The 15,875-nt window shown below is 39.0% G+C and overlaps 1 protein-coding gene across 1 annotated transcript in view; it reads right to left on the reverse strand.

Annotated features, from left to right (window-relative positions):
• LOC115761421 (homeobox protein 5) overlaps positions 1-15,041 on the reverse strand; it is a 32,711-nt gene extending 17,670 nt beyond the window's left edge. The window contains exon 1 of the mRNA XM_030703182.1: positions 14,368-15,041. Coding sequence (XP_030559042.1) covers positions 14,368-14,392 — 25 coding nt within the window. The 5' untranslated portion in view covers positions 14,393-15,041. The remainder of the gene's footprint in view (positions 1-14,367) is intronic.
• Positions 15,042-15,875: the final 834 nt, after the last annotated feature.

Raw genomic sequence — 15,875 nt, forward strand, 5'->3', positions numbered from 1 at the left:
ATGCAGAGAAATGCAATTTCCGCATTTCTGCAGCTGAGCGCAATAAAACGAATAACAACAGCAACAACTAGACAATTGCCATGAGCAAAAACCCAAATAAAAGACAGGAACAGCAGCATCGAAATGGCGACAGAGTAGGACATTAAAATGGCAGAGGCAACAGGCGGCTCATGGACCACGGCAACAACGCATCCAGTGCATGCACATATAAACATATAGATATATGTGTATAAACATATGCATGCAAATGCACAAACATACACTCTCCATTTTAGCAAAAAAGTGAAGCTGCATGCAACAGGCGGCCTAAAAGTATGCAACAGATATAGCTTGCCACAGCCGAGGACTAAATAACTAAACAAAACCTAAAAGAATTCAGGAGCTCATTCATTCATTGAATTCGGAAATTCAATTTGGTGGTAGAGAGGGAGGAAGAGAGCGAGGCAGTTAGAGAGAGAGAGAGAGAGGGAGAGAGAGAAAGAGAGAGAGTGAGAGAGATGGAGAGAGGCAAACGAATGTGTGCGAGCGAGAGAGCGCATTTGTCACACAACGATTGTGCAATAAAACGAGCAGATGAGCTGCCCGACAGTCTAACAGGCAGACAGACAGACAGGCAGCCTGGCAGCCGATGCTGGCAACAAAATTTTATTCATGGATTTAGTTGAATTTACAATGAATGGGTTTTTGGCTTAGTCTGCTGGCAACGCCACTAAACGCCAAATGGCACGAACAACGAGCAAATGATGACATATCTACAACAACAAGTAAAACAGCTGGTATTTCAATTTAAATGCAGCAGCGCTCGGTGAAGCCAACAAGTGGCAGTAAACTATTTTTCATGAGAGCACATTTAAATTTGCAGAAAGCCCCCCTTGTTGCCCTCCTTAGTCAAGGAGTTGTGTTCTAGTTGTTGTTGTCGTCGTCGTCGTCGTCTGGCACACTCAACAGTTGTGCACTCGACACGGACATGAATGGGTCCGTCGTCAGTTAGTGAATGAAGCTGCAGCCACAGGAAGACATACTGAACGATAGACGGACAGACAGACAGACACACATAGAGCTGTGTAGACAGTCGGGCGGACAAACGGACGGACGAACGGACAGTTGGGCGGACAGACAGGCTGTCGGTTTGGTTAGTTGACTGGCAGTTAATAGAAGCCTTGTTTTTGACAGCACTGCCGTAACCTAAACTGGGCATCCGAGTTACCCAAAACTGGCAGCAGCAGCTCCACTTGTTGATGGGGCGAGTGTGTGAAACCAATTAGGGCCACTTAAGTGTGCACTTCAAATGGACACGTACATAGCTACTGCTGTCCGACGGCCCACCCAATCCACTGCCGAAAAAAGTGGCAACAAAAACAGAAAACTTCATTAAAATGATTGCCATATGAGTGCAGAGCAAGCGTTACGTATACGCAGCGTTAACAATGCGCACAACAAAAGCCAAGTGCCGACCAGACACTGTTGGCGCTGGGGCTTCGGGGTTGCAGTTGGACAGACCACTTTGTAGCCACATGTAGCCAAAAGTCAACTGGCCAAAAAGTGGCAACAAAAAAGAGTGTTGAGTGATGCAACTAATTGCTTCAGGCATCGCCCAGCGTACGGCGACAACAGCCCCCAATCCAATGAAAGGATAATTGCGCGGATTGCGCACAGATCGCCTTAATCCTTTTAGGCCTGGCCCGTCATGGACCAGACTGACTGGGCGTTGCAGTTCTTCAGGCAACAGCAACAACAACCGTTTCCTGCCTGCCTGTTTTTTTTTTTTTTTGTTGTTTTTTTGCTCGCTTAATGCATCGTCCACTTGATTGCATTGGAGGCAGCACGTAGAAAAAACGAGAGAAAAAGCTGGGCCTGCACGGACGACAGCAACGAATTTTTTCGCGGCTGCTGTTGGCACACACAGCTGCCACAATATGGCAACACCTCGTGTGCATGTGTGTGAGTGCGTGAGTGTTGCGATGTGTATTGTGTGTTATCCTCACGCGGCAGGCAACTGTCACGGCACTCCTATCTGGCTGCATTTTTTGTGTGCATTGGCGATTTTTTTGTGGCTGGTCACGTTTGTTGAGGGCTTCAGTTACTGGCGGCTGGCGTGATTGTCTGTGATTTGTGGATGCGCGATACATGCTAAGGAGCGAGGCAATTGTGAGTTGCTAAATGTGCAGTTTGGGAACTGAAATGCAAATCGAGTCATACAATTCATTCACTTCAATTGAATGCTGCATGATTATGTGATTACACTCTTTCTCTTACATAAGCCAAATTTAATTATTTTTAAGCTCGGCTTTACTACTTTTCAAATTATAAGGTCATTTCTTTAATAAAACATTATGAGCTCTCAAATATACTGAGCCATACGGGAGACATATATCATAAATACTTTCTGAAAGAGTTTTCATCTACTATTCTTTTTAATATGACATAATATTTCATACACCAATTCTAAATGCCCATTTAATAATTGTAAAGCCTTACACTTTCGTTGAATATAAAGGCACTCTAAAGATTACAAAAGATCAATTAATTATATAACCATATTGAATTGTATATAGAACAAGTGTAGTTTTATTCAGTGAAAAAGCTTATTTCGTTATTTGGCATTCGTTTTGAATTCACGTTAATTTTCAATTACTTAAGAATGCATTTCTTGTCACTTCCAACGAAAGCGCACGATTTGTATACGTGAATTTTGTATATAGAGAAGCATATTGTATAAACAGCCCACTGTCGTTATACAAAAAATAAAAAAAAAAAAATAGAAAACAAGAGCGAAAAAAATCAAATCAAATGCCGCCACACAAAACCTTGAATCAATTGATACGAAAATGTAAAATGTTAGCAAGAAAAACCGGACAGTTCCACAAAGCGTCTCGGCGAATTAGAATTAGAATTGAACTTGTTGTGCCATATTTGGTTACAATTTCAGCGCTTAATTCCGCAAACGTCAAACGATGCGGGACGAGTAGTGAGGGGCTTGGGGGGGTTGTGTGCGGGGGGCGATGGGGTGGTGTTGGTTATGCAGGCGTGGCCTGGGTGTGTACGGGTGCGGGGCTAGGCTTGGCAACGTGTCGCATTCGACTTATAAAATTTCTAGCTAAATATTTCATTTATTTACTTTTCCGAGTCGCACAATATAATAATTACGAGCAACATTTATTCAAATTGCAGCTCATTGAGTCGCCTCGTTGTGGCTATAGCAAAAAAAAAACGCAAATGTGCTTATTAATTAAAAGCGATTAATCTATGTCTAATTGCCGTGGGCAAAAAGTTCACAAAAAGTTTTCTTTTATTTCCATGATTGACCTTTAATGCTCGATTAGTCAAGTTTTGCAGCGATTAAAATATTTATATCCAGCTCCAGCTTTGCGAAGTTCCTCCTCATATTTCAAGGAAATCGCAATTATTTGCCTGTCTGTCTTCAATATTGAATTTAGTTCATCCGTCGGGCAATTATCGTACTGTTTTCGACCGAAACACATTAAGCAGAATTCAATTTTGTACATGTGTCTGTCTAATTGTCTGTTGGTAATTATTATAATTAGAGATTTAACTATCGAACTATTGATTACTGTGGGTCTAACCAATTGATATACCTTTGCAGAGGGTATTTTATTTTTTCTACGAAATATTTAACCCATATTTCGACAAGAGAGAACGACTATTTTTGGGTCGCCGGAGAATAAATACCCTTGCAGAAAGTTAAGTCCGATGTTAATCCGATTTTTCTTATGTGAAGGAAGCATCGTGGCACTCGTAAATGTTGAGTTAATGTTAGATACCTTGCAAAATAACAATCATTTAATTTCCGATTGATCATACCTATGACAGATATTTATTAATATTGTGTCCCGATCGGGCAGATTTCGAAATGAACTATCGGCAATAAAAAGACACAACTGTGCAAATGGTCCCCGGCAATATCGATTCGGCTGTTGCCACTGATCAAGAGTATATATATAGAATATATTTCTATATTTGTATTATAGAACTCATTTCACGTTTCGTGACAAAATTAATATACATCCTCTCATAGTATATAATGATAAGATTCAGTTTCTGTACGGAAAGCTTTTTCCTTATCAGTTAACCTACATTTATTTTGTTAGCCTTACATTAACTGCTCTCTACTATATGAATAGAATTTCGTCAAGATTAGATTACTGTCAGTAATTCCTGCTCGCACACACACACACACACACACATCCATACACACGTACAGTGTTGTAAGCGAAATTGGTCAGATTGATTAGATTAATTGACATTAATCTAAGCGTGTAGTCTAATTCGAGAAGCATTGATCTTGAACTTCTCGCAGCCTTATGAAGAACCAAATCCAAAAAAATTATAAAACACGAGTCGTTCGAATGGATACGAAAATTAACGAATGCGCTCTAAAGCGCAGTGTGTGTAATATGGTTTTACAGTTGCAGCTGCATGGAAGTCTATGTATGTGTGTGTGTGTGTGTGTGTGTGTGCGTGAGCTTAGGCATGCATGAAAGTCAATTGGGTGTGCTGGCAGCCAGCGCAGCTTTTAAGCGTTTTATCAAAATTTTGCATTACAAAAACAATTTGCAATTTCAAGTTCAAAGTGACAATCAAAATGCAAACTTTATATGAGAGCAGTCTTATGGATGAAATTAAATATATAATCATAATTAGCATTCATTATTTTTACATATTCCAAGCCTCAATCTTCCTCTTCTACATAATGTTTTGTGTATTAACTCATATTTGATTAGACATGAGACATGCGGCTCTTTTGACAGCTTTTCACTAAGTCGCTGCTGCACATTTTTGACGTAGCCCCTTCGCTTTTTTACATTGGCTGTGTTTGTTTGTTCATTTAGTGCGCTCTTTTGTGTTTTTCTCTTTTTGCTATGCGCCTGCAGAGGGTATTATAGATTTATCACGAAATGTGTAGCAGGAGATAATACTGAGAGCATAAACTATGTGTATATATATAAATATATATATATATATATATTCTTGATCATTGTCAACAGCTGGGTGAATAAAACCTTGTGCTTCTATCTGTAGACTAATCTCAATTTTTTTGGTTGCGGGCATTGGGAATTGGCCGCATCGGAGTTCTATGTCATAAGCATACTATATACACCACATACTATATACATCACATAAATATATATATTAAGCTTGATATGAAAAATCGATCGGAGCCTAGGCTTTTAATAAAAAGAAAACTATTAGTCGAATACTTCTAGGTCTTGAAGACCTATGGATTGACTCAAATGTGTGAAAAATATGTCCCATATGTCTGACAGAGTATTTAATCTTCGGCGTGCTGAAGATAGCCGTTCTTTCTCGATTTTTTTTGTGTGTTGTTTATTGACGTTTTTACTTATTTAGTGTATTTTGCGCATTTTCGTATATGCTGAAAATTCTCTAATTCTTTTTGCAAAACTTGTTTTTTTGTGTACAACTGTGTGTGTGTGAGTGCTTTTTGAGCCGCTTGTGCATTTGCATGCAGTCAGGCCGCCTGCCTACTTGAGTGTCAGTCAGTCCGTCTGTTCGTCTGTGACCGCTTGGCTTTGTTGCTTATTTTCATTAACAAGCCTCTATGTGCACATGAAAATTTGTACAACAGTAACTCTCTATGTATAGCTAGAGGTATGCCTGTATTTCTGATGTCTGTGGCAAAATTCGCTAAACAAACAAATTTTACTGTTAACGAAAAATAAAACGAAAAAAAAGAAACTTGTACCCCTGTATGCATTTGGGGTGTTAATTGTGTTGCACTTTGCCAGCCAGCCAGCCAGCCAAACAACAACAACAATAACAACAACAACGACAACAATTTGTTGATTTTGTGCAGTTTAAACTAAGGCGTGCATTGTATTTCATTTTATTTATTATTGCAATTTGTTGTAAATTTAGTTTTACCAAATTTGGTGCCGCCATACGTCGCCCACGTTGGCGTCGTCGTCTCATTAGGGGGGCGCCTGACATTTGAAGCTCAGACAGAAGAGGGGCGGAAGGAGGGGGATCTATAAGCCTTGAGTGCGCCTGTAGTTTGCATACACTTGGTTAGGCCAATGCAATTCGGAGTGCTCTAATCAATTTGTTACTTTGCCGACTTTAACCACATTACGCTTGCGTTGTCAAAGGTAAATGGCTAATTAATAATAGGCCTGCACAGCCAATTCTCGAGGCATTTCATATTCATTAATGCCAATGCAACTAGGAAAAAAATAGAAAAAAAAAACGAAAATAATTAATGCAAAAGCAAAAGCCACACAAAGCCCAACAACACATGGCCACTTAGGCACTAATAATTCAGTTTATAAAAAGCAATACCATAGAGAGCGAGGGAGATGCGGCAAAACGTGAACGCACTTAACCAAATCGAATTTCCCATTAAACAATTGCAGCCTACCCGTAACCCCTAACCCTAACTTGAGAACTAACTAACCTATGGGCGTACTGCAGGTCGCAGCTAGGCGGCAGAAACAATACAAGAAAAACAAAAGAAAATGCAAAAAGAACAAAATTATGATGATGAAAAGAAAAAGCAAGAAATTATAATAATGCGGTTAGGACATGCGTGGCATGTCGTTGTTGTTGTTGTTGAGTGTACTGGCAGATGGGCCTCTAAATAGGCTTCTGTAATATAATTACAAGCGAGTGTGTGCAAAAAAAAAAAAGATGGAGAAATATTAAAGAAGCGCAAAGCATAAACAGAACTAAAACAGAACGTGGTGGCGGGTTGGGAAGTGCGGGCATATATAATGAAATTCACCTGTCCATTATGCGTTGCAATTATTTCTATACCTGGGCTAGAGTTGCCATCTTTTTTTCAGTTTTTTTTTTTTTTTTTTTGCTAATATAAATTGGCTTATGTCGACGCATTTTAAAATGCAATTCATTTAGAATGCATTAGCACACAAAGCAAGCGTTTCAGTGCGCCTCATGCTATAATTTGGGGTTGAAATTCTAATTGAACTGCAAGAAATACTAAGAAAAATTGCCAGCATTTTGTCACTGCACGGTAGCAGAGTGGCAAAGCTTAAAAAGTATCTGATAAATACGAAAAGCGGCGGCGCAAAATAAATTCGTAACAGATAAAAATTTCAGTCAAGTTTTCAAGGTTTTCCAGTTCATGGTTTTCAACGTTGCGGCGCGTGTGTGCGCCTGTGTGTGAGTGTGTGTGTGTGTGTGTGGCAAGGCGACGGCCGCAGCAAAGCTGATCTCTGCTGTCGTTGCTCTTGTCATATGCGCTTAGAACACACGTGAATTATGGTTGTAGTTGTTGTTGTTGTCTTTGCGGCTGGGCGCTCCCGCATATTCTGACTTTTTGCTATTGCTTGCGCATTTATTATAAAATTTTGTTTGAAGTTTGTTTAGCATGTATTTGCTTTGTTTTAAGAAATTTTAACAAATAATTTATGCAAATGCACTCGCTTTCCATGGAATACGTTAATTTAATAAAACATCTGATTGCTGCTTACTTTATGACAAAAAGAAACAGACTGAAATTCCATCTGGCACAAAAGATACTGCTGCCAATTGAGTATTAAGTTTTGCTTTTTTTTTTTTTTATTTTATTTTTTTGTTATGGCACATTTCCTTTAGTTTGTCATTGAGCGCTGTGCCCCCACGGCGTCTGGGCCCGGCCATGCGGCTTTCTTGGCCAGACAATCGAAATCGCAAATAAAATAGATGCAATTTCTCATATTTACTTTTATTATTCCTCAGCTGTGCTTGGCTATTCCATGGCTTTAGCTGTTGCCAAGCAGACGAAGGTTACACGATGTCTGTGACGGACTAAATTGTTTGTCTGACCGTTTCTAGCTATATGTGTCTGTATCTATGTATTGATAGCTATGCATATATCTGTATCTGGGCGTTGGGGTACCTCAGCTCACACAAACTTATAGATTGCAATGGCTGACTGGCATTTTCCTCACCATTAGCAAAATGCCATCAGGAGTACTCGTAAGTATTGCACAAAGATGAAAAGCGACCGAGACAGGATATTGTGAGGTGCGTGCAAATAAATGTCTGCCAGGATATAAAAATATCTCTCGTAGTTTACCCATAAGCCGAGTCCAATAATGCAACTTTAAATTAAATGATATACTATTTGCGTAAGCAAGCTTAGACAACTTTCTTATGAATATGAAAACTTTTTACGGCCAGCCGCATTTCTTGAGCATGCCTATAAACTTGCAACAGCTGTTGCTTCTGGTTGCACTGTTGCAAAGATCTGTGTTTCGACTAGGTTAATATGCTCGAATAAGCAATACTTTACTTTTTGCCCGACAGACAGGGCTGGATAGACTAGGCTGTGAATATTGATTAAAATATATATGTTATAAAGGTTCAAGAAGTCTCTATTTGCTAATTATTAATGTATATCTTAAAAGAGAAGCTTAAATGATTTATATCTTGTTAGATTGTTAAATATTTTATTTGTATAAAATAATATCTGTATGCGTTCAATTTTGGGGTAAAGCATTTGGAAAATAAGTGAACAAAAGAAAACTTAAAACATTTTTTCGCAAAAGTTGTTACAAAGTTTTGACACAATCTTGAGTTTAGCCCCCGCGCCATTTTGCTCTGTGGACATTTTCTGCTGCTTTTCCAAACTTGTTGTTAATATTGTTTTAAGTATTTTCTTGTTGTCACTTCGTGTTTGAATCTGAATGTGCAAATTCATTTGCGTTTATTTAGCACATTTTTCACGCGAATGCATTGCAAAGAGGCTCGGAATAGATTCGATTGGATTGCATTGGATTGGATTGTATCGAGTGGACTTGGCACCGGTTTAAGCTTTGGCCTGGCATGCCCTGTTCTGACCATGTAAATGTGTCGAAAAATAGTTGTTGCTCTCAGCGCTGTTGTTTGTTCGTTTGAATGTTTGCCGTAAGCGTGACGAATTTCATTACAAGTGTCGTTGCCTAAGCAGCTCGCGCATTACTCATACGTCCCGTATGCCGTATGAAATTTCACAAAAAATAGAAGCAAAAATGGGTGGCAATTGGTGTAATTAAACAAGGCAAAGCATTTGATAAGCGCCCAGCAATTAGAGTTATTGAGACGCCCAAACGTTGACTGGCTTATCAACGCAGGTCAGCTTAGCGCAAATATGACAATAAAGCGCCAGGAGAGGCCAGTCCTGGCCGTCAAGCGAGTACTACAACAGTGTGGCCACGCTACAGTGAACCGGGCCGCAGTGGGCACTGGTATCTGGTAGCTGTCGCTGGGCAAATGTTTACCAATGCGCGCCACGGGAAACTCAATATGGCCGTGTGTACCTGTCATACAAAATGGCCACGCGCTGCATTTGAGCTATATTTCTTCAACTTTTTTTTCTTTTCAGTTTTCGCACAAAATATATACTTTTTTTTTTCATTTTATATTTTATTTTTGCCTTGGTCGTTTGTTTTATTTTCGCTGGCATTGTTGTTTGTTATGGCTGGCTTTTGTTGCAGCAGCAGCGAGCTGAACTATGAATGCAATTTCGTAAATTATTTTCCTTTTAAGTAATTATTAAGGTGTGGTCCGGTTCGTTCGCTTGGCTACGCGTTGTAGTCTTCTTCAACGCCGTCAGAGTCAGAGTCGGAGTCAGTTTAACAGTTTGCCAAACACAAAAGCACGCGGTTTGCCATTGTTTTTGTTGTTTTTGTTGTTAATACTTATTGTTTTGTTTACTATTTTGTTACCGACTACTGTATTTCGAGTTATTCATCCATTATACACCATTTAACTAATAACAGGGCTACGTCTACTCTATGGACTGTGCACGCTGTCAAGCGTTATTTTTGCCATCAGTCATTTGCTCATCATTCATTCACTCAGTCAGTCAGTCAGTCAATCAGTCACTCAGTCAGTCAGTCCGTTAGTTAGTTATTCAGTTTAGTCGTTTATTAAGTCACTCGAGTCATTCATTTGTTGCGCGCGCGCCTTGCACATCCTTTCCATCAAAGTATTAATAAATATTGCATTAGTGGGTGTTGACCACGGCGCAACACTAAAGCCGTCGGCTTTATGGCCTTTAATGCCACAGTTGCCGCTTAATTAGTTGCCGTTGTCATTATCGGTGAACTGTGCCACCGTGTCTTGTGTCTTGATAAGATAGTTGGTTGCTGGGGCCAAGCTGAGCGCTCGGCTCTGCAATTTTGGGGAATTTGCGACTGTTTAATATCTGTAAATTGGCAGTTGTCTTCCCGTTTAAGCGCTTTGCGGCGCTGCTGTTTTATCAATCAATCTGTTGGCAGTATCCATGGACGACTGGCACACGACAGTAGACACCTAACAAATTGATCAGCGTCAACTGCGCTGATTTCTAACAACAAACGGCAAATCGCCTCACTTTGGGCCGACAGCATGAATGGCAAATTACAAACAGTTAACTAGCTAACAACAGCAACAACAATCAAAGCGTACAAATTTGCTGTAATACAACAACAATTACATTAAAACGCGACCATAAACGTGCCAAGCCAAGAACAACAACCACAACAACAGCGAAAAGCAGCTTGGACTTGACTTAGCCAAAATGAAGCCGCAAAGTTTGACGATGTTGCAGCAGCAGCAGCAGCGGCTGTGGCAGGCGCTACCAAAGTCATTCCACACCTTGTAAAATCAACAAAAAGGCAGCCAAGAAGCAGCAGCACACACACACACACACACACATAGACAGAGAGATGCAGGCGTGCAATTTGCGGCCGCAGCCTAGAAAAATAATTGCATGTGGATGCAGGGCAGGGAACAGCGCGCAATGGCTGTGGCATGGCGTGAGGTGGGACGATTGAGGGGTGTTGCGGGGCGTGGGGAAATGGGCCTAAGCCGCGTCATTTATGACGACGACGCGGCATTTGCTGCAAGTGCAAGTGCAGCTGTAACATTAACATGCAACCGATGGCAAAGGCGACGGCAACGACGGCGACGGCGGCGGCGACGTTGGCGCTGCTGAGATGCAGATGCATTCAACGTCATTGTTGTTGCTGTTGTTGTTGTTTTAGTTGTTATTGTTGTAGTTACTGGCAGGCAGCAGGCAGCAGGTGAATTGCACGATTTTCAATGCAAAAGTCAAGAGCGCCAACGGAAAAAAGTCGTTAGCCAAGTTTTCTGCATAGCCCAGTCAGTTGTAACTATTTTGCAGTGTTTTGTTGTTGTTGTCGTTGCTTTTATGGCTAGAACTGTAGCAGCAGGCGCATGTGGCAACTTAACTTGCCAGGGCATTTGCTGCAAGTTTGACCAGCCAAACAGCCGGCTGCATTTTCGACTCAAGTCGAGTCGAGTCGAGTGTTTGGTAGCAGCTTCCTTTTGGCAGCTTGCTTGACGGTTGTCTGTGGCTGCCTGCACTCCTAGCTCCTAGCTCCTAGCTCGTAGCTGCTAGCTCTACCCTTATCCACAACATCTATACCAACATATACAGATCTGCATGCCAGCAGAGACAGCTGTTTCCGTTTGTTAAATGTTTGGTAGCCCAATGATTGGCAACCGATTGCCAAGCGGCCAAAAGACATTGATGTTGCCTGGCATTTAATGTCTGGCATTGTGGCTACCAGCTAATTACGTTTCATTTACTTACAACAAACCAGGCGCTGTGTGTGGCGAGCGCCAGCCTCAAGCCAATTCCGATTTGCAACAGTTTGGCAGCGTTTTGGCCAAGTCAGCAGTTTGCAGTTTCCAGTTCGCAGCTCGCTTTGTTTGCCAGTTTTTTTGTTTCCGAGGGTATTATGATTTTGTCAAGCAATTAAGTAGAAAACTTCACGTACAAAGTTATATATTCTTGAACGGTAACAACAACCAAGCCGATATAGTCATATTTGTCTTGTTGCTAACTAGCCTCTCAGTTATAGGACTAACTAAAGCTAAAACAGTTCTAAGACTAACCAAGGCTAAGGCTATATGACACCTGAGACTACATACAATATCATACAGGTATGATCAGGCAATAATTACGCAATAATTAATTTTTTTGATAAATGGTTGTCTTTCTAGATAATCTAATCAAACTTAGCACTGACGAGCCTAGCTATGCTCAACCACAAGGCACTTCTGCAAGGGCATTTAAACTTCGGCGGGTCAATCTTTCGTTTGTTTTTTATTTATATTTTATATGCACACTTATTTTTTTGTTTTGTTATAAAATGTATTTAATGTTCACACATTTGTCACGTTGTTATTTTAGTTTGTTTATGATGCATTGCACTTATTTATGGCACACACACATTTTGCTGCCATTGCATTGCCGCTTGTTATCTTTTGCCCAAATGGTAAACACTTTGGGGAGTTCGAGTTGCCATTATCTATTTCGTATGTGGCAAAAGCAGCTGCTAACGAAATTTGATCAGCAAGTACTATTTACACATTTGTTTTATATTTCATTAAAAATTAGCGGCACGAGTTCTACGAAAAGAACGAAAAATAAAGTAGAAAAAACAACAAACTGCAGCTTTGCAAGTGCGTAAACCAAATGAAATTAAAATTTTATTTAATTTATGCTTTTTTCGGCTGTTGACCAAAAATTTATAAATAAAGGAAACAAAATGAAATATTAAGCAATAAATAGCATGACAAATGATTAATCATGCGAGTTTTTGAGTCATTTTAAAATGCTTTTCAGTGGTTTTTGTGCCGCGGCTAAAGTTAAGAAAATATCACAAAAGCAGATTTATAAGAAGAAGCTATTAGAAAAATCTATAGAGCACAAGTATAACCATATACTATACTAATTATTTTTTTTTATTTATTTATAATTTCAATTTGTGCGCCTCTAATTCATAATATGATGCGAGCAATAAAAGAAACTATAGAGAAATCATTATAGTTATTTACGACATATTGTAAATATAAGTATTGAAGCTTTTTGTGTGCGCTGTTATCAGCGCAACTTTTGTGGAAATCGCAAATACATACACACACACACACATGTATTTGTGGGTAGTATGTATGTGCATCATATATAAATATATATATATACATATAATAAAAATTAAATTGCGATAATTTGTACTATGCGCGTCAAGTCGCACAATTGTGCGGACTGCTAGCGACCGGAGTAGCAGCTGCAGCTGCACAGATTTTTTGTTTTATATATAATACTAAGTACTTTATAATATATATATATATATATATATATATATATATATTGAATGTATATACTATATGTGTGTATGCTTGCAAAGAAGTTTTCGTTCGTGGCGAAAATTTCAGCAACAAAAAATTAAATCAATTTTTTGCGCCTGATAAGAAGCGCAAAATATTTCCGCTTTGGGCGTTTTCTTTTTTTTTTTTTTTTTAATTTTATTTTTTTTTTTTTTTGCTGCGCGCAATACGTAAGGGTAAGTATATATGTGCCAATATGTATATATGTATATGTATGCATTATAAATTTTCATGTTTTCTTTGCGCGATTAACAAACAGGCAGCAACGCCTCATAAATACATTTATATATTTTTTTTTTGTTCAATAATTTGTTGCTTAATTTTTTGTTGTAGCTGCGAAGATTTCACAAGCAGCCGCCGTATCAGCGAGGCGAGCCGAAGTGTGGCCTCCGTCTCTGGGAGCTGTGTTGTCAGAGTAGTTGCTTTTTCGCAATTTGGGTCAGAATCGGCTGCGTCAGGCCACCTGATAAGGAACGTGCATACATGCAACCGCATGTATCTGATTAGCGTTAATGTGTGTCTGTATTGAAAACTATCTTTTTTTTGCGCTGGCATTTCGCGCTGGCTCTGTTTTAGATAGGTGAGCTTGATCTGGCATTTCGACAATGCTTCCGCTTAGGTGTTTCTCAATGAATTCGCTGATATTTATCACAATATCACAATCACAGCGCTGAGGCAGATATGCCTGCCATTTATATATGTATATAGCTATACCTGTATCTGTATCTATATCTATAGCCGGGCGAATGCACTTTGCAGTTGCTTAAACTTGTGTCCTTAAGTTCGCGTATCTTTTTTTTTGTGTGTGCACATTTGAGTATGCATGTATTTATGTATGTGTATCTGATAGGCTGCCGCATTGTGTATCTTTGTTTACACATTTCGCTTTCATTGTGTTGCTGTGGCTCGCGATTTATTTTTTTTTTGTTCATTGAAGGACAATGTCACCGAGGTTTTGCTGCAATTCGCTTGATTTATTGATAAGCGATCGTAGAACTTGGCCAGAAAGTGTAGTGAAAGGAGTTGCGCAAGGTTATTGATAATTACATTAAAAAAAAAAAATAGCTGAGCTAAGGGCAAAGGGCTATGGGGTGGGTTGTGGGTCTTACGTAGCTTCGAGCAAAGGCAGCTGCTGCCTTAGCCTTAGGCTTGGCCACAGACAAGTGTCTGCATTAATAAATAGTTAAATTTAAAATATCTTAACCAAGAATTGCATTAGATACGTACATAGTTCATAGCTGCTGATGTGCATAGCATCACATATATTCTTCTTAAATTACTTTTGCCCAAAAGCCAAATTGATGCGGATGCGGCTGCTGTCGATGCTGCTGCTGCCACTCACGTTGACTGCGCAGTCGATGTAAAAAACACAAAAAAGTAAATAAAGCAACAACAACAACAATTTACAGCCTCAGTGCTGGGCTCTCGGAGTTGTTGGGGCGTTTTGCTGTAATTGTGTCTCGGCTGCTGCGGCCGATGTTGTTGCTGCAGTTGTTGTTGCTGTTTCTGCTGTTGTTGTTGTTGGTGTTGCAGTTGGTGTTGCTGAGTAGTGCATACAATACATTTATATAGTGTATATAAGCATATAATTTTTTTTTTATATGTAGTGCCTATATACAATATAAATTCTCGTTTTTTTTGGTGCGCGCACAAAAGGCCAAATGCAGGCAATTATTATTGTTATTGTTATTGTTGTTGTTGTTGCTGCTGTTGTTGTTGCAGATTTTTTGATGCTATGTATTTTTTGGACTGTTGGCTGGCTGGTATTTTTCTTCTTTATTTTTTTTTTTAGTGTGGCGCACAAAGTAAATAATATGCACCGTAAAAAATGAAACGGTTTCAGCTTTTCTTTTTTCTTTCTAGTTGTAGTTGTTGTTGTTGTTATTTCTTTTTTATGTTCAATTTGCAGACAGCGGTAATTGTTGTTGTTGATGTTGTTTGTTGTTTTTTTTTTTCTTTTGTAATTTTGACAGTTGCCCGTTTGTTGTTGTTGTGTGTGTATTAATTATTATAATTATAATTTGTTGTATTTGGTGATATGTTTAAACATAACATTTAATATTTATGCAGCATTTCAAATAATTCAAAAGTAACTGCTACTTTTTTAATTATTTTTGCTAGTTTCTGTTGTAGTTGTTGTTGTTGGTGTTGTTAACGTTTTTGTTTTTGTTAATAGATTGCACTTTTACTTGTTGTAATTTGTTTTTGCTTTTGTTTTGCATTTAACTCAACATAAATTTAATAACAAAAATGTTTTTGTTGTTGCTATTTATTATCTAGAATAGCAAATAAAAATGATGAGCAACGGCTGTTGAGATACGTGTGAAAGGTGCTGAAAATTCGCGATCATAATCACTGCGTTGCGTATCTTAAAGATACATTTAATCAATTGCAACTATTCAAAAAATGCCTGCAAATTTACGTTTTTCAATTTAGTTATACTTTCGTTTAATCTGTTTTTTTTTTTTTTTTTACACTTCAGCTTAATAATTTGACTCTGCGCTCACGTTTCGCAGCAGCGCAGACTTTTTTCAATGAGCTGTTGATAAGATTGGGCGCCGCTTGGCATTTTTTTAGCTTTTATCAAACAAACTTAATGCTGCTGGAGAAAATAAAAAAAAAGAATGCAAAAAAACTCAACTAAATATCAAATGAAATTAGCAAGCTGCTGGGCTTAAGAGTTGGAAGTTGTGGGGGCATGCACAAGTCGAGGGCAGCTGAGGGAAAATTGCTCA

The sequence above is a fragment of the Drosophila novamexicana genome, unplaced genomic scaffold (assembly GCF_003285875.2).
Source record: "Drosophila novamexicana strain 15010-1031.04,08,12 unplaced genomic scaffold, DnovRS2.1 tig00000485-arrow-pilon, whole genome shotgun sequence".
Lineage (NCBI taxonomy): Eukaryota > Metazoa > Arthropoda > Insecta > Diptera > Drosophilidae > Drosophila > Drosophila novamexicana.